The sequence below is a fragment of the Pelmatolapia mariae genome, linkage group LG10_11 (genome assembly GCF_036321145.2).
Source record: "Pelmatolapia mariae isolate MD_Pm_ZW linkage group LG10_11, Pm_UMD_F_2, whole genome shotgun sequence".
Taxonomy (NCBI): Eukaryota; Metazoa; Chordata; class Actinopteri; order Cichliformes; family Cichlidae; genus Pelmatolapia; species Pelmatolapia mariae.
The window spans coordinates 73,153,055-73,180,930 of NC_086236.1; the positions used below are offsets into that span (position 1 = coordinate 73,153,055).

At 43.1% G+C, this 27,876-nt stretch overlaps 1 protein-coding gene across 1 annotated transcript; it reads right to left on the reverse strand.

Moving 5' to 3' along the window:
* Positions 1–1,182: 1,182 nt before the first annotated feature.
* thbs3a (thrombospondin 3a) lies at positions 1,183–25,961 on the reverse strand. The gene is made up of 23 exons (XM_063486288.1): positions 25,540–25,961; positions 20,922–21,128; positions 16,437–16,690; positions 15,719–15,821; positions 15,530–15,556; positions 15,359–15,441; positions 13,780–13,831; positions 13,548–13,696; positions 12,975–13,112; positions 12,253–12,327; positions 11,407–11,559; positions 10,390–10,500; positions 10,128–10,235; positions 9,891–10,050; positions 9,550–9,668; positions 9,098–9,150; positions 7,691–7,872; positions 6,989–7,167; positions 6,629–6,677; positions 6,343–6,539; positions 5,998–6,170; positions 4,166–4,305; positions 1,183–2,510 (listed from the first exon to the last, which is right to left on the reverse strand). The coding sequence occupies exons 1-23, from the start codon at positions 25,619–25,621 to the stop codon at positions 2,449–2,451; spliced, it is 2,856 nt and encodes a 951-aa protein (XP_063342358.1). The 5' UTR covers positions 25,622–25,961; the 3' UTR covers positions 1,183–2,448.
* Between the last annotated feature and the right edge of the window lie 1,915 nt (positions 25,962–27,876).

A 27,876-nucleotide genomic window follows, 5' to 3' on the forward strand; every position in this document is an offset into this window, starting at 1 on the left:
CGGCTGTGCGTTTCAGGGTGTGTGGCGTGTTTCCTCCCGGGGTCGGGCAGGTCCGGGATGTGGTGCACTGTTGTCATATCTCCCCTCCAATATTGCACTCGTCCCGGCCTCCCCGGCCCAGGGGTCACGACCCCGCCCCCTCCCCTCCAGGCCAGCGAGAGAGCAAAAGCAGCGCTGGAGCTCAGAGACGAGGTAGATTACAAATCACGAGCTAACCCACAGTTTTTTCCTCCATGTTGTTAAACAAAAAGCCTTTATCGTTTCATTCTCAATGACGAGGCCGCCTGACTGAAATAGCTCACAAAGCTTAAGAGCAACGATGAGAGCCGCAGTTTGTCATCAGAATCGTGGATATTTAGTCTGAGCAAACTAGTTTAGCTTGTTTAAAGACGCAGACAGCTTTTACTTTATTAAACAGCTGGTGGACGGGACCGTGGGAAAAAGTTCCGTTTGTTGTTTGGGGTGTTTGTAAAAGACTCAGATCAGAGTGATGCTGCCTTTACGTCATCAGAGTGACAGCTGTGCCGCAGAGACGAGGCTGCGCTTGTGTCGCTGTGTTGGGAAAAACAAAGGCTGATTCTCTTTTTCACACACCTGTTCCTAAATACATTTTGCAGTCCATATATTTCTTTTTAGCACAATATGGCACCAGAGGCGCCTTCAGTGATGCCACTAAGAACAACACGTCCTCTAATGCAGAAATACTGACAGCAAGAAGAAAACTCGTTAGTGCTTCATTTAGCTCGTACGTGTGATTGGTGCACACATCGTCACAGGCCTGAAACAGGCCAGCAGCTGCCTGATCGACTCACCCCAAATAGGTTTTTACTGTCGGTTGTGTCAGACCTTCCTCCACATCAGTTTGTTCAGAATTTATTCCATTGAATTATTTAGTTTATTTGTCATCATCTGTCAACCACAACACGTGTGTGATAAATATCTTTGTCTCTAAATAAAAATGAATTGGTCATTTCAAACAGAAGTAGCATTTTTAATCGCCTGTGTGGTTGATAACTGTGACAGCTGAATAGTTTAACGAGCGATTTGTTTCATGTGCAAACTGAACGCGCTGATCTCTGCACAGGGCAGCGCTGCAGGCAGCTGCAAAGATGCAAAACATGCAGCAGCAGGTGAATCAGTCTGAGCACCTCTGCTAAGAAATCATGAAACAGGAAACCAGGATTGTAGGAAAAGTCATGGTTGGGTTTATTTCAACAAACATATTACATTACATTTGAAGACACACAAAACATACATTTCACTTTTTGTTTGAATCAAAGACTCTTCTCTGTAACGTTAGCTTATCAGGTCTCAGCACGAGAGGTTTGTGTTTGCTGCTCAGTTAAACTGAGACAATCTGATTTGTTAAAAAAGGTCCAAAAACGATTCAGAAATCTTTGTTCCTTCTTCTTTGTTGTAAGAGGACGCACGCTGTTTTGGAAATGAAGTCTGTGTGTGTGTTTCTGGCTGTCAGGATGCTGATTTACACGTCTTTGTCTGATTTAAACATCGGTGATGAACTTGAAATAAACCCAGATCAGTAACAAGCAGAGAGAGGAGAGTCTGGGGGAACACGAATGAAAGACGAGCGCGCCGACGTGTCGTGGAGACGAAGCAACAAGTGACAGCTTTCACGCTGCATCGCTGTTCAGAAAATAAAAGAAGCAAATCTGGAATAAAAGAAGCAAACCTGGATTATTTCGTTTGCTGGAGCTTCACAGCAAACTGGACAGGAGATGATCGAGGACTGCAGGCTCACGAGAAAAATGTAATATTGTATTTGGGGTTGAATTCCTCGAAAACAGGAATATTCACAGAGTGAAGCTGCTGCTCTTCACTCTTACTTAGTTTCACCTGCAGATGGAAAAGTCCTAGAACCACTGTGAGGGCGTTAATCTGATTTTAGGGTCAATTATGATTTTGGCTTCCAAAGATAATCAAGATAAACCCTCCAAAGGTTTAATGATGTCACGTGTACGTAAAGTGCACCCTGACACATTTTGAGCTCATTCTCTATTTCGCTCCGGTTATTAATGAGACAGACTGAGATACACAACTTCTCCTACAGTCACACAAACTCACTGACAATTTAAAAAAAAGGTACATATCATTACTATCATACACTAAATGTTAACGTGGACCTATTCTTCTTCTCCTTAGTTTCTGTCGTATGTTTCCATGTTTATGTTAAAAAAACAAACCGAGACACTCAAACGTCACGTAGAAGGACCCTGATGATGCGTTCAGGTGCTTTCCCCAGACTGTTCGCTCTTTGGCTGCTTTCTCTCTTTCATATCATTCGTGACACACACATAAACACACTCGCTCATTCAGACTGGACTTTCTCAGCTGGCATTCAGACTACAGTTAAAGTGGGTTCAGAGAAGCTCTGTGTGTACTCATGTTTTAATGGTGTGTGGGGTTGTGTTAACAGTCCACTTGCAGCTCTCAGACCTGAATGTGCATCAGAACTTGTTGACGATGAGTCTGGAAGTCTTCAGGCACCGTGTCTGGAATAAAGAAGGAAATGAGCAGAAAGAAGAGTGTCAGCAGGTTGTACTTCCTGCAGATACCAACTGAAAAGTGGACACAAGTCTTTAAGCCCTGATCTTATTGGGATTTTTCAGTTCTGTAGACATGAGAGGTAAAATGAACAGGAAGGACGATGGGTTATTAAATATTAATGCATGTGAGCTTCTAATTGTGCAACAACATAATTTGGGGCCTTTCCTCTGAGTATTTCATTTCAGGAACAAACACCAGCTCCACCATCTTGGACTGCAGACTCTGAGCTCAGCAGAGCAGAACTGGACTGCACATGGTTCAGGTTCTGGTTAGAGTGGGTCAGCGTGGATCTCCTGAGCCAGTGCTACCCCTCAGCCTGCTTGTAGATGAAACTATGGCATCAATTTGAAAATCTTAGAGACATACTTATGGAGTTATCAGTGTGTTCACAAACTTTTCAGAAAACTTGAGTTGAAGGTCAATCGAAATTTAGACTCGTGAGAGTTTGTTAGTAGATGCATGGTAACAATTTGAAAATCCTACGTTGGCTCATTCTCCAGGTATTGTATTTACCAACTAGGATGTGCACCCTTCCTGTAGATCCAAGGAGTGCCATCTGTGGAGTGCTGACAGTATTCAATCAGCCTTTTACGGCCGAGGGGTAAAAATGATAGCAGGAAGGCTGTTTAGATTTAAAAAAATTTTTTTAAAGTTCAAAAAAGTTCAAAAAATCTTCTAAAATTCCCAAATACTGGTTCCTCCTCTATTATCACATTTACAAGCTTTTCAGAAAACCTGACCTCCGACCTTGAGGTCGAGGTGACTGAGATCTTCAGTAGACATCCCCCCGCAGGGTGACGACTACATTCATCAGCCTTTTACGGCCAAAAATAAAAACCCTGCCTCACTACAGATTAGCCAATCTCCCATTCAAGATCATCTTCCTTCCTCTGGGCCATGCCAGTACAGAAGTGCGCTGCACTTGTACTGGTGTAACTGTGATATGAGCTGGACCTGTGAGTCAAAACAGTGATCCTTTAACAAGTGTTCACTTTGTGGATGAAGTCACAACGAGCCAAATGGGACAAGAGCTCCATGTGGTGAGCAAAGACTAAGTTGGTGTAACAGCACGGAAATAAAAAATGTTCACATTTCACAGATTTTCACAACTCCGTGAATGATCAAACTCTTGGGGTCAGTCCTCACCAGGTCCTTGACAAGTTGCCTCTGGACTTGGGAACTGTGGACTCTTGATCTGAAAACTGCTTGGTGGCAGCCGCAGATCCAGCTCTCATCAGTAGTGACGATCCTTGAAACAAAGCTAGGATCCCTTCAGGACAGAAGCTGGTGTTTGCATGTTTGTGGTCAGAACCGAGCTTCCAGGAAGTCATTCAACCATGTGAGAAGATGATCTTGGATGTGAGATCAGTGGTATTTAAATCAGGCAAAGTTTTAGGATTTTATGGGCTTGTTTTAAGAACTTATTGTATGTTCAGGAAAAACTGGAAAGTCTGAAGGTGAATCGGTGTCACTGGTAACACAATCGTCCACTTCAACACAGCAGTCACATTTTAGCACCATAAAAGGCTTATCAAGATATTCCAGGACTCCCCAGAAACAAATAAAACGACAGAATGCCAAGCAGGGTCAGCGGTCCTACCATTGCATCTGTAGCGCAGGTTGGACCAGATGATGTTTTCCTGGGAGAAGCAGAAGACACCGAGCCGTCCTCCTCTCATGGTGGTGTCGACCACAACGCCAGAGTCTGCCACCACGCGTGTCCCTTCAAACAGCTTCACCCTAAAACCACAAGAACACGGCGATGCTCCAGGTTAGAAGCCAATCACTCCTAGGGTTGAATACTAGCATCAGGCGTCAGGCTAGCAAATAAATGATTCTTGGGTAAATGATTGGTAAGGATTTGGAATCCAGCAGTTTCAGAGATAAAAATGCAAACACTCCAGAAGATAACTGCTGTGACGTTTGGAGAACAAAGTTTCCTAAAGATAAACATGAACTCTGGAACCCAAACCCAACCTTGCAATACAAACCTGTTAGAAACCAAACATTCCTTGGGATAAATAATAGATCGGATTGGGAATTACGTGGATACCTAGAAGAGTGTATGAAGTAGGATGAAAACCTAATTTTCACATAATGTCTGTAATAAATAAGTAAACATACTTTTATTTCTCATTTTCTGAATATTTGTGCCACATTTGGATGAATCATCAGACGTACTAAGTTTTAATGAAACGATGCAAACAGATTGGAGGTAAAACCTTCATTTCTGCACTCGTTATTTTCAGTCACATGTCCAAACTGCACAGAAAGTCTCAGCAGCAGCTCTAAAGTACTGAGCTGAAAAATGCAAAGAGGAGAGACGAGGGAAGAAAAGAGTGCGAACAACCTCGGACTCTCTGAAGAGACTTTCTGAAAACCTCCACCTCCTCCTCCTCCTGCCTCTCTGCCTTTATTTCTTTGCTTTTCTCTTTCTTCTCCTGACCGGCTAAAGAATGTGAATCCAGACTTTTATTTAATCTGCTGCCATTTCCAAAAACATAAAAGTTTTGAGAATCATGAAACTCACTGGAAGAACCAGAATCCAATCATTTATCCTTCAGTGAGCATTGTAACACTGTAACATTTAATATCAATCAATCAATCTAATAAATACAAATGTATTACAGAAATAAAACCGCACGGAGGAAGAGTGTAACTTTGAGTGGATCTGAGTCAGGCTCACTTTTCAGTAACATGACTCGAGGTCTTATTAACGACTGATTTAGCACTTCGAGTGGGTACAGTAGATATTTTATTGGATAAAGTTTTTCAGTGTGGCTGTCTCTCCCTATGATCTGCATATCAATGGCCACTGAGGTGGATTCTTGCCAGGGCTTTGGTCGTCATGGAGACAAGTACAATGGAGTACCGGGGGGCCCCGAAGCCACAAAGAAGTTTCAGAGGGTGAAGAATGCAGTAAAGAGAAAAGAAAGAAAGAGACAGAAAATAGATGAGCGTGAGGGACACAGCTGCAGGCTGAGGGAGTACTACAGAGTACTGCAGTATCTGGACTTAGTAAATATAATATACATAACTGCACTATTTGTGCTACAACAAATGAGTACTCATTGTTAGTACTTCAGACTACTGTAGTATCTGCACAAAGTACATTTTTGACGATGTTTTAACAAAGCTGCAAGGTGTGAGTACAACAGAGTACTACTAGTCTACTGCAGTATTTGTTCTACAGATTATTCATGATATCTTTACTACAGCAGCCTGCATACTGCAGGCTTTAATACTACACTAAAAAACAGGCAAGAGTTAAAACCACAGAGCGAGAGTACTACATAGTACTCAAGTTCCTGTCCTGCACTCTGCATGTGCTATGGAGTACATCCAAATAAGAGTGTAGTACAGGATACTGTCACACTGCAGTATTTAAGATACTTTAGTCAGACCTCCCTGGGGGTCTGTCTGTGCTCTCACCTGATGTATCCCACCTGCGGTCGGTGGCTGAGCTGCCAGCGATAGGACGTTTTGTCCATCCAGCCGGTGTTTCGCGGGTCCTTCCAGAGCAGCTTCACCTCTCCAGGTGTATCTCCTGTGTGCCACAAGGCATTCCTCAGGAACTCACCTGGTCCGGTCCGAGACTTTACCGCCTGCAGGATGAACACAGGGAGAAATTTGGAGTGCAGGGGGTGCAACGTCCTGAATGAGACAACTAAACTCTTCAAGAATGAGCAGCAGGCATTACAACCTGCCAACACATGATGCAATACTGGTTTCTGCTGATTAAATGTGCATTAAAGAACAGTAGAACAGAATAGAAACCTTGAGCTGCAGGGCGGGTTGGGCCATGGCTCTGAAAGGTATGGATTGCCAGTAAGCCTGCTCTGTCTGTTTCCACATCACCACATAGAAGCTGGATGAATCCTGGTAGCCAAAGATGAAGCCAGCGTAGTCGTCGTCCGTAACCGTGTTGACGTGGAACGTTCCCTCGAAGTCAACGCCATTAAATGCCGTGTAGCCTGCAGACAAACGGAGGAGGTGATGATCTGCTCGAGGACCAGGACCAGAGGACAGCTATGAATTCTCCACTTTAAAGTGGAACTCGTACCTACGGCTAAACCAGGATCGCTGTTCATCGTCTGGACAATCTCCATACCCTGAGGAAAGAGAACATCGAGATTACACAGGGAGTTATTGTTTATAGCCTGAGACAAATATGGTAGTAGAGTCCAGCTGGTGCTGGAAATGAGCAAAATAGGCACCCTTGTTGTGCTTCCAGTCCACCAGAAAGAAACGTTAGTATCAGTTACATTTTCTTGTTAATGCTTTTACCGACTTTATGCATCTGTGATTACTTTTTGTTTAACACCAATGGACAAGCGATTATGCACATTTTCTAGTACAGAACTGGTGGAGAAACAGTTGTACTTGATAAACAGCCATATTCACATAAGACTACCAAAGTTACCTGATTCAGCACCACCCAGTTGGGGTCAATCTGTGCGTCACCCTCCGGGTCCAGGATGACAGTCTGATAGGCTCTGAAGTCTGTCAGAGTGACCTCGGCACTCTCCGGGCACACATCGAGCAAATCCATCACAGCGTCGTTATCAAAGTCGTTCTCACAAACATCTCCGATACCGTTCACTGCAGACAGACACGGTGCAGCGGTTTAAATCCAGAACTTCACTGGATTTCTATGAATAAAGTTACTTCTCTGTGCAGACGACACAGTTCTATTTACTGCCAGAAAAACACAATGCACAGCTTTGCTACTGTTGACCTGTACATGCAAAATTCACTGAGGGTAATACCAACATTAGAAACACTTTGATGGCAAATACAACAAAATAACATGAATGTAGCTCCAACAAAAGACTTGTGATAACTTTTCCAAAATGGGCCACATTTGATTGCAGACATTACTACACCGATATGTAACCAGGATGTTTAAATCCTTTGAAACCAAAAGTATACATTTTATAATAAACTATTCAGTAAGAATATAAAAGTAATAATCACACAGAAAATGTAAAGTTCAAGAGGTTAATTGTGTTAACTAACCCGAGTCTAATTTTCTATCATATTTTCTTTAAAAAATAATAAATGGATGATACACAGCAGCAGGTTCTGGTTCTTTAGCCTTTGTGGGCTTTTATATGATTGTTACCATCTGAGTCTTTCTGATTGGGGTTAACGATCAGTCTGCAGTTGTCGTAGTCATCGAGGATGCCGTCGTTGTCATCGTCGTGGTCGCAGTCATCTCCCAGGCCGTCGTTATCGGAGTCCAGCTGGGAGCTGTTGGGAATGTCTGGACAGTTGTCTCTGCTGTCCTGGTGACCGTCGCCGTCCCTGCAGATGTTAAATAAGTGACCGTGTTTCTCCCTTTAATGAGCAGGTTTCTGTTTCTTAGAATTACTGTCCATTTTTAAACATGGAACTGTATGCCCACTAAAGCCTGGCTATGAAAGTGAGTCAGTCTCCATAGACATCAATATTTTCTTCTAATTAAGTTGTTTTTATATATATATCTATATATAGATATATATATAGATATATATATACAGTATTACTTGAATACCGATTTAGCTTAAACTTAGAGGTGTGGCCAATTTTAGTGACACAGCTGGCTTGTAGTTCGAGGCTGTCATAAGACATAAGACATATACAGTATTCCTATCCTTAAATGTATGTTAATAAAACATACTTACATTTATCAGAAACAGCCTGTTTGACAGTGTTTGAAACTAATTGAAAATAAAAATGAAATCACTTCAAACAAAGACATTTTAATTTTTAAGCTACAGTGTAATTTAGATCTAGATTTAGAATTAAAGCGCCTTAAGGCGCCCCTCTCTGAGCAGATGGCCCCGCCCCTCGCTGAGCCTGGTTCTGCTGGAGGTTTCTTCCTGTTAAAGGGAGTTTTTCCTTCCCACTGTCGCCAAAGTGCTTGCTCATAGGGGGTCATATGATTGTTGGGTTTTTCTTTGTATCTATTATTGTACGATCTACTGTACAATATAAAGCGCCTTGAGGCGACTGTTGTTGTGATTTGGCGCTATATAAATAAAATAACATTGAATGAATCCCATGAAAACTCAACTGCAACTAGAAAACAAGTTTTACATCATTTTTTAATTTTCATTGCATTTTTAAATGTTTTATGGCATCAAAAAGTAGAAAACTAAAATAGATCTGTGTGTGTGTGTGTGTGTGTGTGTTCCTGTCTAGCTATCTTTGTGAGGACCGAAATCTGCATTCTACTATACTTGTGAGAACCAACAGTCACTTGTGAGGACACACTCACCGGTCCTCAGAAGTTTGAAGGCCGTTTTGAGGCTCAAAATGTGGTTTTAGTGTCAGGGTTACAATTAGGTTATGGTTAAGTTTAGAGTAAGGGTCAGGATTAGGCATTCATTTTTAATGGTTAGGGTTAGGGTAAGGGGCTAGGGAAAGCATTATGTCAATGAAGGTTCTCACTAAGATAGCTGAACGGGGTTTTGTGTGTGTGTGTGTGTGTGTGTGTGTGTGTGTGTGTGTGTGTGTGTGTGTGTGTGTGTGTGTTTCCCAAACATACGTGTCCTGGTTGGTGTCGCAAACATCTCCGACCAGGTCGTTGTCTACATCAGTCTGCAGAAGAAAGAAGACAGACTGTGACCTCTGACCTTTCTGCTATTGCTAGTTACAAACACACAACAATTGTTACTGAGTTATTTGTGCACACCGTGTTACGCTGTCTCTGTTTACTGCTGAAACACCCAGAAATGCTGTTTTTACATCGAGCTGTTATTAATCAGCCGCCTCAGTTGTGAGATGTTGGTGTGACCTTTTAATTCTTTTGACTTTCTCACAACTAAAAAAGTCACAACAACAACAAAAATGCAATACGCAAATACTTTTCATAACATTTCTCAGCATTAACATTTAGTGTTTTTTGTTTGCTATTTTTATTAAAACAAATTTAAATTACATGTGTGATTATTTATGTCCAATAAAACGTAGCGTGCCACAGGGCCTGAGTGTTTGTACCTGCATTGGGTTGCTGAGCTCAGGACAGCTGTCGCAGGCGTCTCCGACTCCATCTCTGTCTCTGTCTGTCTGCATCGGGTTCGGTACCTTTGGACAGTTATCCAGAACGTTGGGAATACCTGAACACAAAGCCATTCACCAGTCTTGTTTAATGGTTATAAAGGAGATTAATGCAGCGCTGTGGCTTCACCAGTTTGCATGTTTCTGTAAATAAACAGCCTTAAAGACATCAAACTTCTAGAGCTTAATTTGCTTCACAGCTCCTGTAGTTCCTGCTCTTTGTCTCTAGAGGGCAATATAGATTCACGTGTCTCCTGCGAGGTCTGATGGCGGTTTCTAACCGTCTCCATCGATATCCTGGTCGCAGGCGTCTCCCTGTCCGTTGTTGTCTGTGTCTTTCTGGTCGCTGTTGGGGACGTTGGGACAGTTATCACAGGCGTCTCCAAAAGAGTCGCTGTCCGAGTTCTGCTGGTCTTTGTTAGGAACCAAACGACAGTTATCCTGAGGGCCAGAGGACATGTCACATGACCACATCACAGCCATGACAGCCACTGACAGATGCATTCGTGGTCTCTAACCTCCACGTTTTTGATGCCGTCTCCGTCAGCGTCCTCATCACACTGGTCTCCAATCCCGTCGTTATCGGCGTCCTCTTGGCCAGAGTTTGGTGTGAACACACAGTTGTCCTGGTGGACAAAGACAGCAGGTCACACACACACACACATCACAGTCCAAATTACTTTTTAGAGTTTAATTACTAAATTGATCTAATGACCTATTATCAATCAACAACAGGTGATCACATGTGACACCATACAGTGATTGAGTCATATGTCTGACCTGTTTGCAGTGTTTGTCGTTGTCCATGCAGGGCAGAGAGCGGTCGGGATACCCGTCAATGTCCGTGTCCATACCGCACGTGTTCCCGTTGCCGGCCCAGCCCACATTACACTGGAAACACACACGTCACACACTGTTATTGTGGGATAATTATAAAAAGGTTCATCCAGGTGATTCTCTGGTCTGTTTACATGAAACTGCAAATATATCTGAAAAACTAAGTACAAAGGCGTAAAACTTCTTATTGTACAGACAACATTACGGTGGACGTCCACCGTACTTTATTAGCCGTTAATGGTTTGTCTGACCTTTTCCAACTTCAGATGAGCCATCGCCTCATTTACTGACAATGTGTGCACCAGGAGGGTGATTATATGCTCTAAATGTTGAGAACATCGTGAAAGCTCATGACAGACTTGAGGCAATACGACCTTATCGGTGCTATCATAAAACCGAAGTTTTTCTTTCTGTTTAACTAAATCAAAAGGTTAATTAACGCTTCTGCATTTTTCATTAGTTTTTATTTTTAACCCTAATCATGAGTGGGTTTACTGCTTTTGTTTTAACTCGTTATATCCATAATTTTGTAATCTATGTCGTATTGGACAGAAGAATATTTAAGACGAAGCGGTATTAAAACACGTCACAGTATCAAAAAACGATCCACCATTGAACAAGTTTGACCAAATGAAAAAACTAAACCTAAAGAAATGTTATGCATATATTTGTTGGTTTTCATTTTTTCTGGTCACTTTTCATAAAGCACTACTCCAAAATGCCACTAGAGGGCGGTGTGGATTAGTTTACATTGAGCTGAGCTCAGTGAGCTGTGAAGCGTGATGACAGTTAGTAGTAAACTGTTTGGAAGTTTTTTAGGTTTAGTCCTTTTGAAACAGGGTTGTCTCGTGTCATTGCTCCTCTGAGGAACATCATGTTCATAAAGGTAATTTATGTGGAAACGTGGATCGTTACATGACAGTTACATAAACTCGAAACAATCAGGTCTGATGTCCTCACCCTGCAGGCAACCTCTCCGTTCCTCTCCATGGCACAGTGGGCGTTGACGTCACAGGGGTTAAAGGTCAGTGCAGCACAGGACTTCCTAGGGAAGCATCCTGATGTTTGGTTACCAAGAAAACCAGGTTTGCAGCCTCCACATTTGTACGAGCCCTGAGCAGAGAGAGAAATATAACGTAGCAGAGTTACAGCTGGATATCCACCAGAGGGCGCTGTTTCTCAGCAGGTGTCTGAATAACTGAGCTGGGAACAGAGAACAGAGAAAGCCCCTTTTCCAGTAGTAGCTACTCGGATCGAGTCGCCACGGCTTGCCACTGCTCAACTCGGATCGACTGGTTTTCCATTACAATCGAGTACCACCTAATGTGCGTGGTCATTGTCATAGCAACATGGCAGAGCATCCATAATTAGTAGGCAACATCCAGTTAACGATATACCTGCTGCTCGGTCTGCGGCTTTTCGTCAAAATCCGGAACACGGCATTGTCTCTGTAGCTGCTTCTCTCGTTGTTGGGTTTCAAAAATGGCGGTTTTGATTTTCCTGAACGAGATGCTCTCATGACTCATCGAGTGACGCCACTAAGCAGCCAATTGCACACAGTCTGATGATGTCACATTTTAGTACCTGCTCGGATCACTTGGAACCCCGGTCGAGGATGTACTAATTTATTACCTGGTACCAGGTACTATGACCTCATGGAAAACCCGGAAAACTGTGGCAAATCGATCCAAATAGGTACCAATGGAAAAGGGGCTGAAGAGAACAAAGTGCAGGTAAATTTATGTTCTCGGCAGAGACATCACAGGAATTTTTATCTGTGTGAAGAGAACAGAGATGTGAACTCACCACAGTGTTGACGCACACAGAGTTTGGCACGCAGGCGTCAGGTAGATCAACACATTCATCAATGTCCACACAGTCCTGAGAAACAGATTCAGGTTTTCAGAACACTTTCCTCTACAGACACATTGGCTCATCACAGCAGGAAAAGCACAGGTCGAACTGATTTTCCATTTATGTGAGTACGCCCAGAGTGCTGCTCACTGTCAGGGCTCACTTACAGGGACACCTGATGTACTTGTTAAAAACAAGTTTAAAAAACTACAAAAATGCTCTCTCTCTCGCTTCTCTCTCTAACGATCTCTCTCTCTCTCTATGTATATATAAATATATATATATACATATATATATATATATATAAATATAAGTTATTTTTAATTATTTCCAGCTGCATTTTCCTTTTATAAACACAGTTTTCCAGAATAAACACATCCAGCACTCGGGCTGTAAAACAGTGTGAAGTCTGGATACAGCAGACATGCTGACACAAAACTGTATCCACCCATAAAGGTACAGTGAAAGAGAGAAAACAAGCACACCTTTGTGTGTGTGTGTGTGTGTGTGTGTGTGTGTGTGTGTGTGTGTGTGTGTGTGTGTGTGTGTGTAAGAGAGAGAGAGAGAGAGAGAGTGACCCCGGGACAGAGAAATAAATCCAGAGTTGAAGTTAAAAAAAGAGTTAAACTGAGTGCCAGTGGAAAATTAAAAATAAGTGCAGTCCATTGCCTGACCTGTTTGTGCGTCTTAGCGTAGTCCAGTCCAGTTCCAGACAGTGGTGCCCCCCACAGGCCTGGAGGGCATGGCTGACAGCTGAACCCCCCAGCTGTGTTCACACAGGCTTGGGGAGAGAAACATGGCTGCACCTCGCACTGAGAGAGAGAAGACGGGTGTTACTGTAACACACATCTGGCTTTACAAACATATACTAAGTGTTGTTGTGCTTATTCTAAAGTGACAGCTTCTTCCTTTCCTTATTTTCCGTATTATGTATGTACTATTCCAGTGATCAATCTTCAAATAATGAGGTCAGTTTATGCGAAAGCCAAAAGCCAAGGATTCATTTTTTCTACTCTTACATCTGTATGATGTCAGTAAGTGAGGATATCCCTAATATGGTCATCTATGGCCCGCTTCAACCACCTGCCTGCTGTTTGTGAAGGGCAGCCAATCATTAAAGAGTTGATTCAAAGAAGGAGGAGTTAAAACAGTACGGTCTGAGAATAAAAACACAGAGCCGGAAATAAGCCGAGCACACCCCCAATGTGCAGTACTGGCATTGTTGTCTGTTGAAGTTGTATTGTTACCTCATCAATGTCCCTGCAGTGTGTCCCATTTCCAGTGGTTCCAGGTGGACAGGGACCACAGGTGTATCCTGGGTAGTGCAGACTCTCCATGCAGGACACGCCTTTGTAGCAAGGGTTAGGAAAGCAGCGGGAACGAGGCTCGTGGAAACCTGCGACAGAGATGCTGAGAGTCAGAACTTCCTCGCATTTCAAACTCAAACTACGAGGAGGACAAAGAGCACTGCCGACTCACCGCAAACCTGACACTCCAGGATGGTGTTCCTGATCAGAGACATCTCCTTCACCTGCGGACGATGACAACACACCGACAAGCTTTTCAGGTTAAAGCCACTTTACTTCTCTCCCTTTACCTCACTGTGTTTGTGTGTTTTTAAATTTATACATCTCACTCTTGGTGAACTGAGAGCTGAGCGTAAAAGAAAAGTCCTCAGTTTACTGGTTGAGCTACGTCCCAACCCTCACCTGTGGTTATGAGCTCTGGGAAGTGACTGCAAACTGAGATCAGGGATATGTCACACAGTGGAAATTTGGTTGTATTGCAAGTTTTTAGTTTGTTATTTGACATTGTTTTAATCCACTGTGTACTGGCTGGGCATGGGATAAATTAGTTGATCGTGGATGTAAGGATGGATGGATGGATGGATGTTTGGATGGATGGATGGTTGGACAGACGGACGGATGGATGGACGGACAGATGGATGGATGGATGGATGGACGGACGGATGGATGGATGGACGGACGGATGGACGGACAGATGGTTGGATGGATGGATGGATGGATGGACAGATGGTTGGCTGGATGGACGGACGGACAGATGAATGGATGGAAAGATGGATGGATGGACAGATGAACGGATGGATGGATGGACAGTTGGATGGATGGATGATGGACAGATGAATGGATGGACAGATGGTTGGATGGATGGATGGATGGATGGATGAATGGATGGACAGATGGATGGATGGACAGATGAACGGATGGATGGATGGACAGTTGGATGGATGGATGATGGACAGATGAATGGATGGACAGATGGTTGGATGGATGGATGGACGGACGGACGGATGAATGGATGGAAAGATGGTTGGATGGATGGACGGATGAATGGATGGACAGATGGATGGATGGACAGATGAACGGATGGATGGATGGACGGTTGGATGGATGGATGGATGGATGATGGACAGATGAATGGATGGATGGATGGATGGACGGATGGATGGATGGATGGACAGATGAATGGATGGACAGATGGTTGGTTGGATGGATGGATGGATGGATGGATGGATGGATGGATGGATGGATGGACAGACGGATGGATGGACGGATGGATGGATGGATGGATGGACAGATGAATGGATGGACAGATGAATGGATGACGGATGAATGGATGGACGGATGGATGGTTGGGTGGTTGGATGGACGGATGAATGGATGGATAGATGAATGGATGGATGGATGCATGGATGGACGGATAAATGGATGGACAGATGGATGGTTGGGTGGTTGGATGGACGGATGAATGGATGGATAGATGAATGGATGGATGGATGCATGGATGGACGGATAAATGGATGGACAGATGGATGGATGGATGGATGGATGGATGGACAGATGGATGGATGGCTGGATGGATGGATGGATGGATGGACAGATGGATGGATGGATAGATGAATGGATGGATAGATGAATGGATGGATGGATGCATGGATGGAGCTCACATAAAGAAACATGTATTGTATATAATGTACTCCCTGAAACATGAAAGTCTACTAACAGAAGACTTTTTCTCACCTGTCTGTCTGCCTCACCTGTTCTCTGATGTCCTGTCGCAGCTCTCCCAGGATCTGATTAAAGATAATGAGCTGGCCAATCAGAGCCTTGGTGTGGTCACCTGACAGGAAACGTATAGTCAGTTATCAGAAATCAGCTCAAATGTGATTATTGGTTTTGATTATTTGAATAAAAAAAGCAAATCTCACCCAGGATGGAGTTCACCTCGCCGCTCACTGGAAGAGAAAGAATTCATCACTGTTTATTAATATCACACAGGATATAATTGATTAAAGTTGGAAAATGATCAGCTGGAGTGTAAAGCTGCAGGAGAAACCAGCTCTCTCTGAAGGTCCGAGTGCAGAGAGCCACACTGAGTGAGATCCCAGTGAGCTGACCTGAGTTATAGGATGACGAGTCTCCTTGGAACGGGCAGTCAGTCAGAGATCCAGCTTTAGCAACGCTGCCCCCTAAAGCCATCATGAGGGACACCAAAGCCCCCTGAAACAAAGAAGGAGAGAAAGTGTGGAACAGAGCAAGAACTGTGAGGGAACCGTTCCCTTCATTTATCAAAATGTGTTCCTCACTCTCACTTTGAAGCTCAGACGCAGTTAAACTGGCAGAGGGCTGTAATTAGCACGCCCTTTAATTGGGTTTTTTCCTCATGTGAAGTGCAGACACTGACGAATGTTCCACTGGCGGTGCTGCACATCACTGCTTTATTCACTTTCCTCTGTGCTCGTCCCCGTGCTGGCTCATACACAAAGGCCCTTTCAGATGGGATTTATTTCTCTGAGAGAGGTGGAGTGATTTTAATATTACCTGCCCCACTTAGTGATTTTAATCCAGAGTTTATGCGACTCATTTTTCACCCCCTCTTTCACAAATAATTACCTCCTACTTTTTCAGCAAACTGGCTGCTCGTCAGGTAATTTAAACCCTGTTCTTCTACTTCACAGTAAAAGTCTCATCTGTATTTCCACAGCCTCAAGCAATGTCTTCAAAAATTGAGTTTAGTCCAACCAGCAGTTACCCCTGACATATCCTTCTATTTCAAAAACACCCGTAATATTTCCTTAATCATTGAACAGGTCGTTAATTTTCTGCTGCTCCAACCTGGAGTCGGGCGTAAGTCTTCTGCCCGTGTCTAATCTCCACCATCTCCACCTCTCTGGGCAGGGGAACCAGCAGCGGCAGGCCCTGGCTGGAGTCAGCCAGTCGGCAGTCAACATACAGCTCCATGTTGATGTTGTTACGCTGCAGGCCACCGACTCTCAGGATGATGGAGTGAGTCCGTCCATCAGCCAGGTTAGCGTTCTGCATGTTCACGGTGTGGACCTTCCCGTCAGCTTTGACGTAACGAACCAGGACTGAAGAACAAGAAGAACATGGACGGTAGAACAAAAGATAGTAAAAGAAAGGAGAGGAGAGAGAAGTCGTAGTTGGAGCAGAAATAGATGGAGTAGAAGAAGAAGAGAAAAAAATGAACAGTTTGACTTTTGGTTTAAATGCATCATGATCACAAACACGGCACTATTCTCGGGTATTTTATAGACTTACATATAAAGCATAGCTCTGTTTTTATAGGTTTTATATTAAGATTATGCAGAGCCAGTGACCGCTGGTTAAAGATTATAGATGACCATCTTGTAGTTTGCAGTTTGATCTAACAGTGGCAGTATTAAGTTATTGCAACAACACCTATAATTAGACACAATAATGATACAGAAGTATCATGAAGGTTTAGTGTGTCTGTCACATCTCAGAGAACCAAGTCGGCCAGAATTTATCTTTATATATTTACCTGTCGTAGTAGTTGCTATATGTAAATACAGCCGCTATATCCCAGATTTTAATAATATGTATGCATTAAGTCAATAGTAACTACATAAAAAAAAGTGCAATAAACTAGGTTTATCCCTCAAAACTGTAAATTCAAAAAGTTGCATGAAATATTTTCCAAACACTGGAAATTTATTTTGAGTGTCTTTATAGTTAAATTTTTGAGATGCACCAATTTTTATAAACTGCAGGAAAAACGAGAATAAATAATTTATGAACAATTTGCAAAAAAAGCATCAAAATAAACTATTTCCAACAACAGTGCAGTTTAAGTCCTGAGCCTCCCACAAAATGACACAGACAGTCAAACATGACTTTCACAAACACCAGCAAACCTTTGAAAGGCCCTGTAGGGAAAAACTACGTTTCCCACAAAAATGACATCACGTCCGGTTTTGGCAGGTAAGGGCGGGCGTGCGATAGTTTGCGCTGACGTTTATTCCAACGTAGGAAGTGCTGTGAACAGCTGATTGGCTCGGCAAAGCGTGTTTCTCGATTATAATGTTTTTGTTGTTGCCAGCGCTTTTTACGCAATTTTTGAAAATATGCCATTTCTGGAGGGAAACTGCGACCTGAGGCAAGCTGAATGCATGTTGCTTAAGTACACTCCTCCGGTTTCATATGCAAAAAAAATTATTGTGCTAGCTTATGTGGTTGCAATTCTACCGGGATTTAGAAATAGTTACACAAATGGGCTTTAAAGAGGACAGCTCTGCAGATGAGAACAAACCTAAGAGATGTTGATCAAAGAAAAATAGACTCATCGATATTAGACTGCAGTACTGAACAAATATTAATCCAGTTTTTAACTCCTATCTGTCTTCTACACAGAAAGTGTTACTAACATACAAATAAGAAAGTTATTTATGAGGGTCAACAGGAGAAAATCATCCACAGCTTACTCATAAAGACAGGAACTGCCCATGCTCTAATTTCTAAATGCTTTTGTTTGAAAGTGTTTTGTAGGCGATCAGGGCAACGGTTTCATGTGCTCTGTGGATGAGAAAATGGAAGAAGCGTAACGGAAAAAATTAAAAAGAATAAACAGTCTGAGGGAGCGGATGGCTGGCAGCTCGCAGCGGCAGGAAGAAGGAGCTCTGCTGACCAATAAAAACATGAGAAGCACCAAGAAAATAAAACTACCAGGATAAAATAACTGTGGTGGCGTAAAGATAAAAGTTATAGTTGTATCTTATTTCTCTGTCCCACAGAGCTGCGCTCAGTTCAACATAAATTACTGTCACCAGAGAACCCAGTGCAGATTCATCCGCTGCTGGAAATAGTCCCATTATTGGCCTAATTTCAAGGCGAGGAGGCTCTCTGCAAAATTTGTGTGGATCATATTCAGACTAAAGCATTTTGAGACAGCTAAATCACAAGGTCAAAGGTCGGTCTAAGCCAAAACACAAACACAGAGTAGTTAATGAAACATGGAGTCTGATTACAGCAATCATGTAGTTAGAGCAGCTGCAGGCTGAACTCGCAGTCTGTCATTATCAGGATGAAGAAGATTATAAAACGACAACAGAACCAGATTCCTGCGCCGGCCCGGCGGAGACCAGCTTATCAGACCAGACTGCACCCGCCCACCACAGAGCCACGCTGAAGCTCGTTTCATGAACGTCATTCAAAGCTGAACCATCAGAGCACAGTGTTCAGTTTCAGCTTCATTAAACATCATTGAGCTCTGCGTGATTACCAGCTCTGTAATCAGCCACCGTCTCAGTTCTGCAGGACTCAGAGTTTCCACAGATCTTCAGTCTGTCAGGCTCAGCTGTGTGTTTGATGTCGCAGACGTGCGTGGAGTCTGCAGGTTAAATGTGTCACTCAGTGGAAACGTCACATCTTAGTGTCTGCATCTTTACAGCCCATGTGCTCCTGGACCAGTTGATATATTTTATTTGCCACTTGTGGGTTTTTTTTTAGAAACTCTTTAAAAACTACATCAGAATGTATCAATAGGTTCATATTTGATTTTTTGACAACAGGTTTTTCCTCCATGTCTAACTGTCAGTGGACAATCTGTGAGAAGTTTCTGCTGTTCAGCCTTCATGACAGAAGTAGACACTGCACCTCGAGTGGACGTAGATGGTGACGTAGTCCTGAAGTTATATATGTTTTCATCTATAGCAAAGACAAGAGGGCGTGTAAGAGACTGATGTCACAAACTGAAACCTGAGAGAGCGGCCTGTGCAGAACCAGAAATTCCAATACATTCAATTCAATTTTATTTACACAGCGCCAGATCACAACAGTCGCCTCAAGGTGCTTTATATTGTAAGGTAGACCCTACAATAATACATACAGAGAAAAACCCAACAATCATATGACCCCCTATGAGCAAGCACTTTGGCGACAGTGGGAAGGAAAAACTCCCTTTTAACAGGAAGAAACCTCCGGCAGAACCAGGCTCAGGGAGGGGCGGGGCCATCTGCTGTGATTGGTTGGGGTGAGAGAAGGAAGACAGGATAAAGACATGCAGTGGAAGAGAGACAGATGAACAAACAAGTGTGATGGAAAACTCTGTGCCCTCTCTTTGACATAAAACTCTCTAAGAGCTCAAACTGATGAGCTGTTTAGGTCAGAGAGTCTGACTCTGGGGAACTCCAGGCACTCTAGTGGACACTCAATACTATAGACAGCTGCTGGGGTTTCTTTAACCTGAGTAGTGAGAAGTCCTCGAGCGGTGGGGGGGGGGGGGGGGGGTGGGGGGGGGGGGGGGTTGAAAACGATGTGCCGGGAGTCCGCTGTTGAGTTTTGGACGAAATGCATTCTGGGATATTTAGCTGTACCAAGTCTACACCGATGCATGCTCGATGAAACGGGCGGATCGAGAACACATCCGGGACTTTTTCGCGTTCTCGGCCTGATGCGTACTTCGAATTGGAACAGTACTTGGTCTCCGACTGATGACGTATCACGAGTACACGAGAACGCAAGTACGCACAAGTACGCATATTGATAAACGCCCCAAGACATGTTGAGGAGGTCATTTAGCCTTTAAATCAGCTGTGTTGGATCAAGGACACATCTAAAACCTGAAGAACACCGGCCCTCGAGGCCTGGAGTTCCCCACCCCTGAAGTAGAGGAAATAAAAGTGTAGTTTAACCTGTGGAATATTAAAGACTGCTTTTGTCCCCAGATTGTTCAGTGTCTCTCTGGTGAGTGGAGTGAAACAGTGTGAATAACTCTAACAAGTTGGTCATAATGGTTTTTACTTCCTTCATCATCATTGGCTGAATGATTTTAATGAAACATCTTCAACAACAACTAGGACCTTTGCAGTGACCATCACACCTCCTGAAGAACCCCACAGAGTCTCGGGATTCCTCAGTGATCTGTGGAATCTCCTTACTGATCCACGGTATGGTGTGTTACTCTCCAGGGTCCCGTGGGTTCAAAGGTAAAATAAAATGTTTCTGTCAGATGTCACAGAAACACTGTGGACCAGCTGCTAAACTAAAGATGTATTTCCTTTCCTGCCACATTTCATTCCTTGCTTTCCTTGTCCTGAACCTGCTACGTTGACCCTCTTGGTGAGGTGTTTCCTCTCAGTGAAGTATTCAAACCGCAGCCTTCATGCTTTCATGGAAAGCTTTTACAGCTCTGCTGTTTCATTTCAACAAAATCCATCCTGACACTTTTGGGATCTGTGGAAAGTTTAAGATTTCCAGCAGAGTTTAAAATAAAGAGGATTTGCATGGTGTTTGGATCAGAGCTGGAGTCAGATGAGGGTGAGCTGCTACACGTCCACCAACCTTTGTTGATCTTCCCCATGATGGCGACCTCCAGGTACTTCCTGTTGTCCTGCTTGCTGTAGATGCCCAGCAGAACTCCTCCGAGCTTTGCCGGCAGCCTAAACGTGGACACCACATAGATGTCACTGAGCGCGCTCAGACCACCAGACAGCTTCTCCACCGCTGCAACGCTCTGCTTTGAGTCCTGCAGACCCAACACGTCGATCACTGAGGAGCAGGAAAGAGTGCACACAAGTGTTTCGTTAACACGAGAGTCAGTTAGCCCAGAAACCTCAAAGAGAAAAAAGCTGAATTGGTTTTTGACTCCTGTTCAAATTTCATCAGAAACACTGTGAGACAAACCTGACACTCAAAGGACTCGAACAGGAGTATAACCCTGTCCCAAAACAGCCAATCGCAGTATCTTTGTACTGATTATCTTAGCAAAGATGTAGAGAAGTATCCTGTTTGACTTTCTCGTCATTACTAATTAATCCACATGTCACAGAAATGTAACTTGTATAAAAAAATAACCACCAACAACAACCATAAGTAAAGAATGATACAATAAAAACATCTGGTTATAACAGGCATCAAAACTAAGAAATAAAGCGATGAGGGAATTCGCTCATTTCCAGATGTTTTCGATTTGTTGAGAAAGTCATCAGATAGAAGGACTTTTTTCTTTTTATTACATTCAACACCAGGACAGATGTTTGGCAAGTCTCTTTTGTTTTGATCATCGACAACATGAAACTCGTTTGGTTTTGGTCTCAGTTTCAGAACCTTTACATACAATCAGCACACTTTTAACATTCCATCTGGAAAAGTGCGGGCGGCGTCAGGTCGATGCCGAAGCCTGGCAGCATATTTTAAGACTTTCTGTCCTAACGTAGAAACAGATACTGCCTCGAAATGGTTGATGGAAAGGCTGAAAGTTCAACACTAAAAATCATAAACTCTGTGATCGCCTGCTGAGCTGTCCAAGGTACACGCCGCCTCTCTCTCCAGCCAGCTGGGATCAGCTCCTGCCCTCAGGACGCTCTTCAGATTAAAGCAGACATAACTGATGGATAAATGGAAATAATTTAGAAAGATGTAGGAGACCCACCGTCACCCCCCTCCTCCTTATAGACCATCTTTATTGGTTTCTTCTTCATTTTTTTTATTAGAATCATATGAGGATCTGAGCATCTAACAGCTAATATCTGACTTTCTTTTGACCTTTGCACGTTTAAATTAGACTCCAAGTCACAACAATACTGAGGTCAAGAGTTAAAGCTTCCTTTTTAACATCTGAAACTTCCTGCAATCACTCAACTGCTCAGACTGCAAAACAAGACAACAGACATATTTCATTGCCTCCCAGGAAAAAAAACACCCTGCACCTCAGCTGGATTTGTACAGATGCATGAAGGTGGTTTACATCCCCCCTCTTGTTCTCACTGGGTGTCTCTAATTGTCGCTCCTCCCACTGTAGATTTAACAGTGATGATTTCAAACACGCCAGAAAATTCTGGGCGAGGATCACATGAGTCAGAGCGGCTGCTGTGGTTTAATGTCACTGGGACAAATAGATGAGATTCCTCTGGGAGCTAAAATATTGTAGTCTGAACATTGCAAAGGATGCAAGAATATTGTTTTTTAATACTTGACTCAAAGAAAAAACCTCGCCTGATCTAAGATAAATGGAACCTGTGCTCCATGAATGCTCTTTCGAGACAAATAAAAATACAAAAGTTAAGTTAACCCGTATCCTTACACAGACTAGGCGTGGTTCAGGAGTACCTGTGTGGTTCAGGAGTACCTGGCCCAGCCTCCAGGCTTTGCTGATTACCCTAAACTATGACAACCAAAGAAAAATAAGAAATCTCTACCCTGAGTGAGCTGCACACAAAACCGATTAGGGACCACCAATGCAGGAACACAAAAGTGAAGCTGCTCAGCAGAGCGGCTCTTTCAAAGCAGCTACGGTCCAATGACAGAAGGCGAGATAGAGATCAATCAGGGCAAGGGCCGGCTTGCCTTGATTGACACTAAGCAGAGCAGAGCAGAGTGCGAGGTGTTGTCGGCTATGCTGAAAGCAGTGACTCACTTTACCTGCTGATACATGAACCGACGCAGCAAACCTCAAAGTGCAGCTTCCAGCTTTTTATTGTGAAACTAAGCTACGTTGGTGAGCTCGACTCAGGAAGTTTCTGATCAGTCCATCTGCTGAACACAAACACCACAGAGGAAGAACAACACAGACAGCTGATAATCCTGCTGCTCCATCCTGCTGCCCCTCCACCCTCACACCAGCCAGGATGTCTTAGTCCAATAACAACAGATGATTCCTGATGATTTATAACAAACCCCAACGATCTTCAAACTGGAGGCTAGTGTAGCACCTGAACCACCGCAGAAAGAGGAGTCAGCTCCATGCAGCCTGCAGGAGGGGGTTCAGACCATAAACATAAGCTCAATTTACTGGTTTCACAAAGGTGGCTCAGTGTTAGACACAGTAACAGGTCAGCCTCACGCAGACACAGCTGACGCTAAAACTGATCCCAGTGTAGAGGCTTTAAAATGCAGAAGAGTCGTGAAACCAGCAGGCGACCCCACAGTGGCCACGCCCACCTTTCAGTCTGCAGAGTTAACGCTTGGTCCTAAATAAAGTCACTACTGCAAACTTTAAACACCTTTTCTCAGATCACTTGACTGAGTACAGTTTCTTTTTTATAGTTTGTTTGTCGTTTCTTAAAAGCAACAGAATCTCTGCCTCGCCTCCAAAACCCTGTTTTCCATGTTTTAATGGTAATAAAGTATTTGTTAATGAAATGAAAGATTTAAAGATGAAAACGATCTCTGTCTGCAGCGGGCTTACGTCACAGAAAATGAATCCTTAGCAGACAGGGAACCCCTTTCAAGTCCTCGGTTTTGGTCCAAATCTCTTGCAGCTGTTTTCCAGAAGATAAAATTGAAAAGATAAAAAAATGTTGTTGGAAACCCAGAAAGTTACTATAAACAATCCCAAAGTGGAAGAAAGCAGTGAAAGCACCGACACACTGAGGAAGCTTTCTTCTCATCAGATTGTTTTAAACACTTGAAAAATGGGAGCAGTGATTCTGCTGATCTATAACATCTGTTCTCTTTATTAGGCCACTGTGAAGATGGTCTCTCAGCCCAGAGCCAGCAGAGGTTTGCGCCTCAGTCCTGAACTCTTTGCTTGGTTTTTATTTGGTGTCTCTGCCATCTGCACAAATATTTTAAACTGCTCATGTATGTGTTTCTCTTCAGTCTGAGTGAATCTGTCCTCACAGAAAAATAAAATCATGACAATTCACCCAAATATGCAGCTGCTGTGTTTTATGTAACATTCATCGGTGAGCAGCAGCTGCTGTCACTGTGGATTATACAGCGTGTGCAATATGGACACCTGTGGGGATCCACGAAGATTCACATTTTGTGTTCTTTCAGTATTATTCCAAAAAGGACTTTGGAAAGTTAGGTATGATTAAAAATCTGGATCTCTAAGACCACAGACTGTATGTAGATGGACATAGATGCCATGATATCATCCACTGGTTTTGGACTCCACATTTTAAAGGTTCAGTGTTAGTGACTTAGTGACTTTTTAGTTTTTTGGAGCCAGAAACGACCACATTCAGTTATCAGCTAGTGCTAGCTAGCTCCATCACTATTTATTACTATAATGGACTAATAACGCACTCAGCAGAACTGGAGTCTTTAGCAGGCACTGATGTTATTATCAGACTGTTATTCAGATAACTTTATTAAAAAGGCTCCATCATGGACGTGAGGCCTGAGGTGAAACCTTTGTCAGCTTCCACCTGCTGTTACAACTTCCTCAGCAGCACAGTTTCTTTCACAGAAACAGCATCCTGAGCCGAACACGTCCTCGGGATGTTTTAGACCATCTCACTCTGTCTCCAGGACTAGAAATCCAAACTAAAATATCCAGGTTTTCCAGGATTTGTGCATCCATAAACCCCTTTTATCACTGCCGTACTAAGATTTCTGACTTCAGGTGATCGACTGATATCTGATACAATCTCAAGAACTTTTATTGAAGAAATAAAACATTTTAATTTGAGCAATTCATGAGTATAGTTTAGTTTTTAATAGGTTTAAGAACAGAAAAGGAGATTTTACACCACCTGGTTAGAAGGTGTAATAATGAAAAGCTTATTAATACATTTAATATAAATGTAGAACACGTTTACCTTTTTCCCATAAAATCTTAAGACCAACACTAAAACAGTATCAGTAATGATTTATTTGTTATTAATAAACCCATTAGCTATGAACTCATAAGCTGAAAGCTGGTGGTGCAATATTAGTAACACAAACCTGGTATTAACATTAATAAACACCAGTTATTAAAAAGCTGTTTTTCAATGTATTTGCTAAGTTTGCTAAAACTGTAATATGAAAACTGGTAACGTGTAGCGTTGAAACAATATTAGTAACGTGCTTGGAGTGAATAAAATCAGCAGCTATAGTTAATGTGTCAGTATGAAGTAGAGTGTAGTAAAGTAGTACTTCAGTGCAGTACTCGAGGATCAAAACTACTTTCCATCCCGTTTTACTCGGTTTCAGTTACAGTATCAGCTGCAGGTTGGTTCGGTTCTCTGACCTTGGACGTCCGGTCCGTCCGGGACTCCCGCAGCGAGCTGAGCGCCGATGAGTGACAGCAGAACCGGGACACACCAACCCATGCTGGACCTCAAAGAACCGGCTCTGGAAACTTTAAACCGGAGATCCGGGAGGTACAGAAACCCGTGCAGGTCCAACGCGATGCTGGACTTGGGGGAGCTGTCAGCCGGGAACCGAAGGAGAACCCGAGGAGCTCTCCAAAGAAGGTCGGAGAAGCTGGAGGACGGAGAGGGGAGCAGGGGCAGTTTCAGCCAGGAGGAAGGAGCAAGAGGACCCGGAGAGCGGGCTGTATCCACACCGACGAACAGCAGCGGTGAGCGGTGAGGAGAGGAGCAGAGAGAAGAGCCGAAGCACCGCAGGACAAACCAGCAACTGACGGGCGGGTTCACGAGCACAGCTGGAAACTGCTGCTGGCGCGCGCTCAAGTCGTGCGCGCGACCCGAGAGCAACAATAACAATAAAAATCAAATTAATTCAACTTTAAAAACAACAACAAAGTAAAAACAGAGAAAGAAAGTTTTTCTCATAGGTTAAAGTTTTCTTTTCTTGAAACATCTGCACACATCACTTTTTTGGTTAACAAACGGAGAAGCAGCTCGGATCAGATTACATCACAGCGAATAAAGGGTCGAGAATCAGTTTAGTGCCTGATGGCTGCAGCTGTGAGGGCAGTAAACAGAGCACTCCTCCATCCATCACAGCAGGTCAGAGGTCAGGTGTCAGAGGTCAGGAGCTGCCTCCCAGGAGCTCTGATGTCCGTACTGCCTTTGTGTTCTGGGACCCTCATTCAGTCCTGCAGGGGGCCAGCTGAGGGTCCAGGACCAGACTGTGACACCCCCGGGTGCAGGGTCCTTGTGTGAGTTCAGAAAATAATTTAAAGAGGAATTAGAAGAAACACGTCCCTCTGAAGAAAACTGAGGCAGTGATGTAAGCTGAGACTGTTTCACCCCGAGCTACAACTCCATCAGATAACCACGCACAGGGGAAGGAAGTCCCCATATGCTGAGAAATGATCAGCGCACTACCCAACACTGTAGTTCCTCTATAAACTTCTTCATATGCTGATATAAAGCTGCTTTAGCCTTTATGAATACTTTATTACTATAAAAACTGTACAGGAAGTGATTTAGGAAGTTTTAGGCCTTAAAAGTAGAGTTTGAGCGACAGGTGGATGGTGAACAGGCGGTAACCTCAGCTAATTGAAGTCCTGGAAGTTCTGGAAGTGGACCTGTTGAATCCTTTTGGATGGCTAATGGAATTAGCTGAAAAAACACACATGGCATGCTGTGCGATACGTCCCACACGTTTGTACTTCAGTGTCCACACAGGATTTTATTAGCCTGATACTGCAGTGATTTGCAATTCAATTCAATTTTATTTATACAGCGCCAAATCACAAGTCAACTTAAGGTTCTTTATATTGTAACATAAAGACCCTACAATAATACACACAGAGAAAAACCCAACAATCATATGACCCCCTATGAGCAGCACTTTGGCGACAGTGGGAAGGAAAAACTCCCTTTTAACAGGAAGAAACCTCCAGCAGAACCAGGCTCAGGGAGGGGCGGTTGGGGATCGTCTTTACAGGCTGAGACCTCAGTCTAAAGTCTGTGTGTGATGTCCAGAGATGGGCAGTAATGAGTTAATGTAATCTGATTACTTTTTTCAAGTAACAAGTAAAGTAAGGGATTACTATTGCAAAAAAAGTAATTAGATTACTGTTACTTTCCCATAAGCACACTGCGTTATGATTTTGTTTGTGAGAGTGTCTCATGACATTATTTAATTTTATGTGCCGGAATGTGCAGAAAATAGGTTTAAATGTTAAACAATTTCTTCAAGTCAAAGACTGTTGCATATAATTTATTTTTTGCTTGATGCATAAAATTAAAAGATTAAAAGTAATTAAACAAGTTTTAAAAAGAGGCTTTCCATTTGATTCAATTTATATGATGATTATGCATAAAAAATTAGAATTGGGCTGAAAGGTCTGTTGCTTTATTACATATTCAGGTTGTGTATCATGTTTTTAAAAAGTAACTAAGTAACTAATTACTTTTGATCAGCAAAAAATGTAAGTAATCAGTAAAGCAACTGGATTACTTTTTTGAAGAAGTAATCAGTAATTAGTTACTAGTTACTTTTTTTCAAGTAACTCGACCAACACTGGTGATGTCTCGCATATTTCATACAGAGTCAGTTGATCTGAAATGCATTTGATTTAAAAGTAAGTAAGAAACCCTTCCATACAGCTGAGATAAATGTTGATAAAAGTTAGACCGGATCGGCGGCAATAAGACGCTGCGTTCTCAAG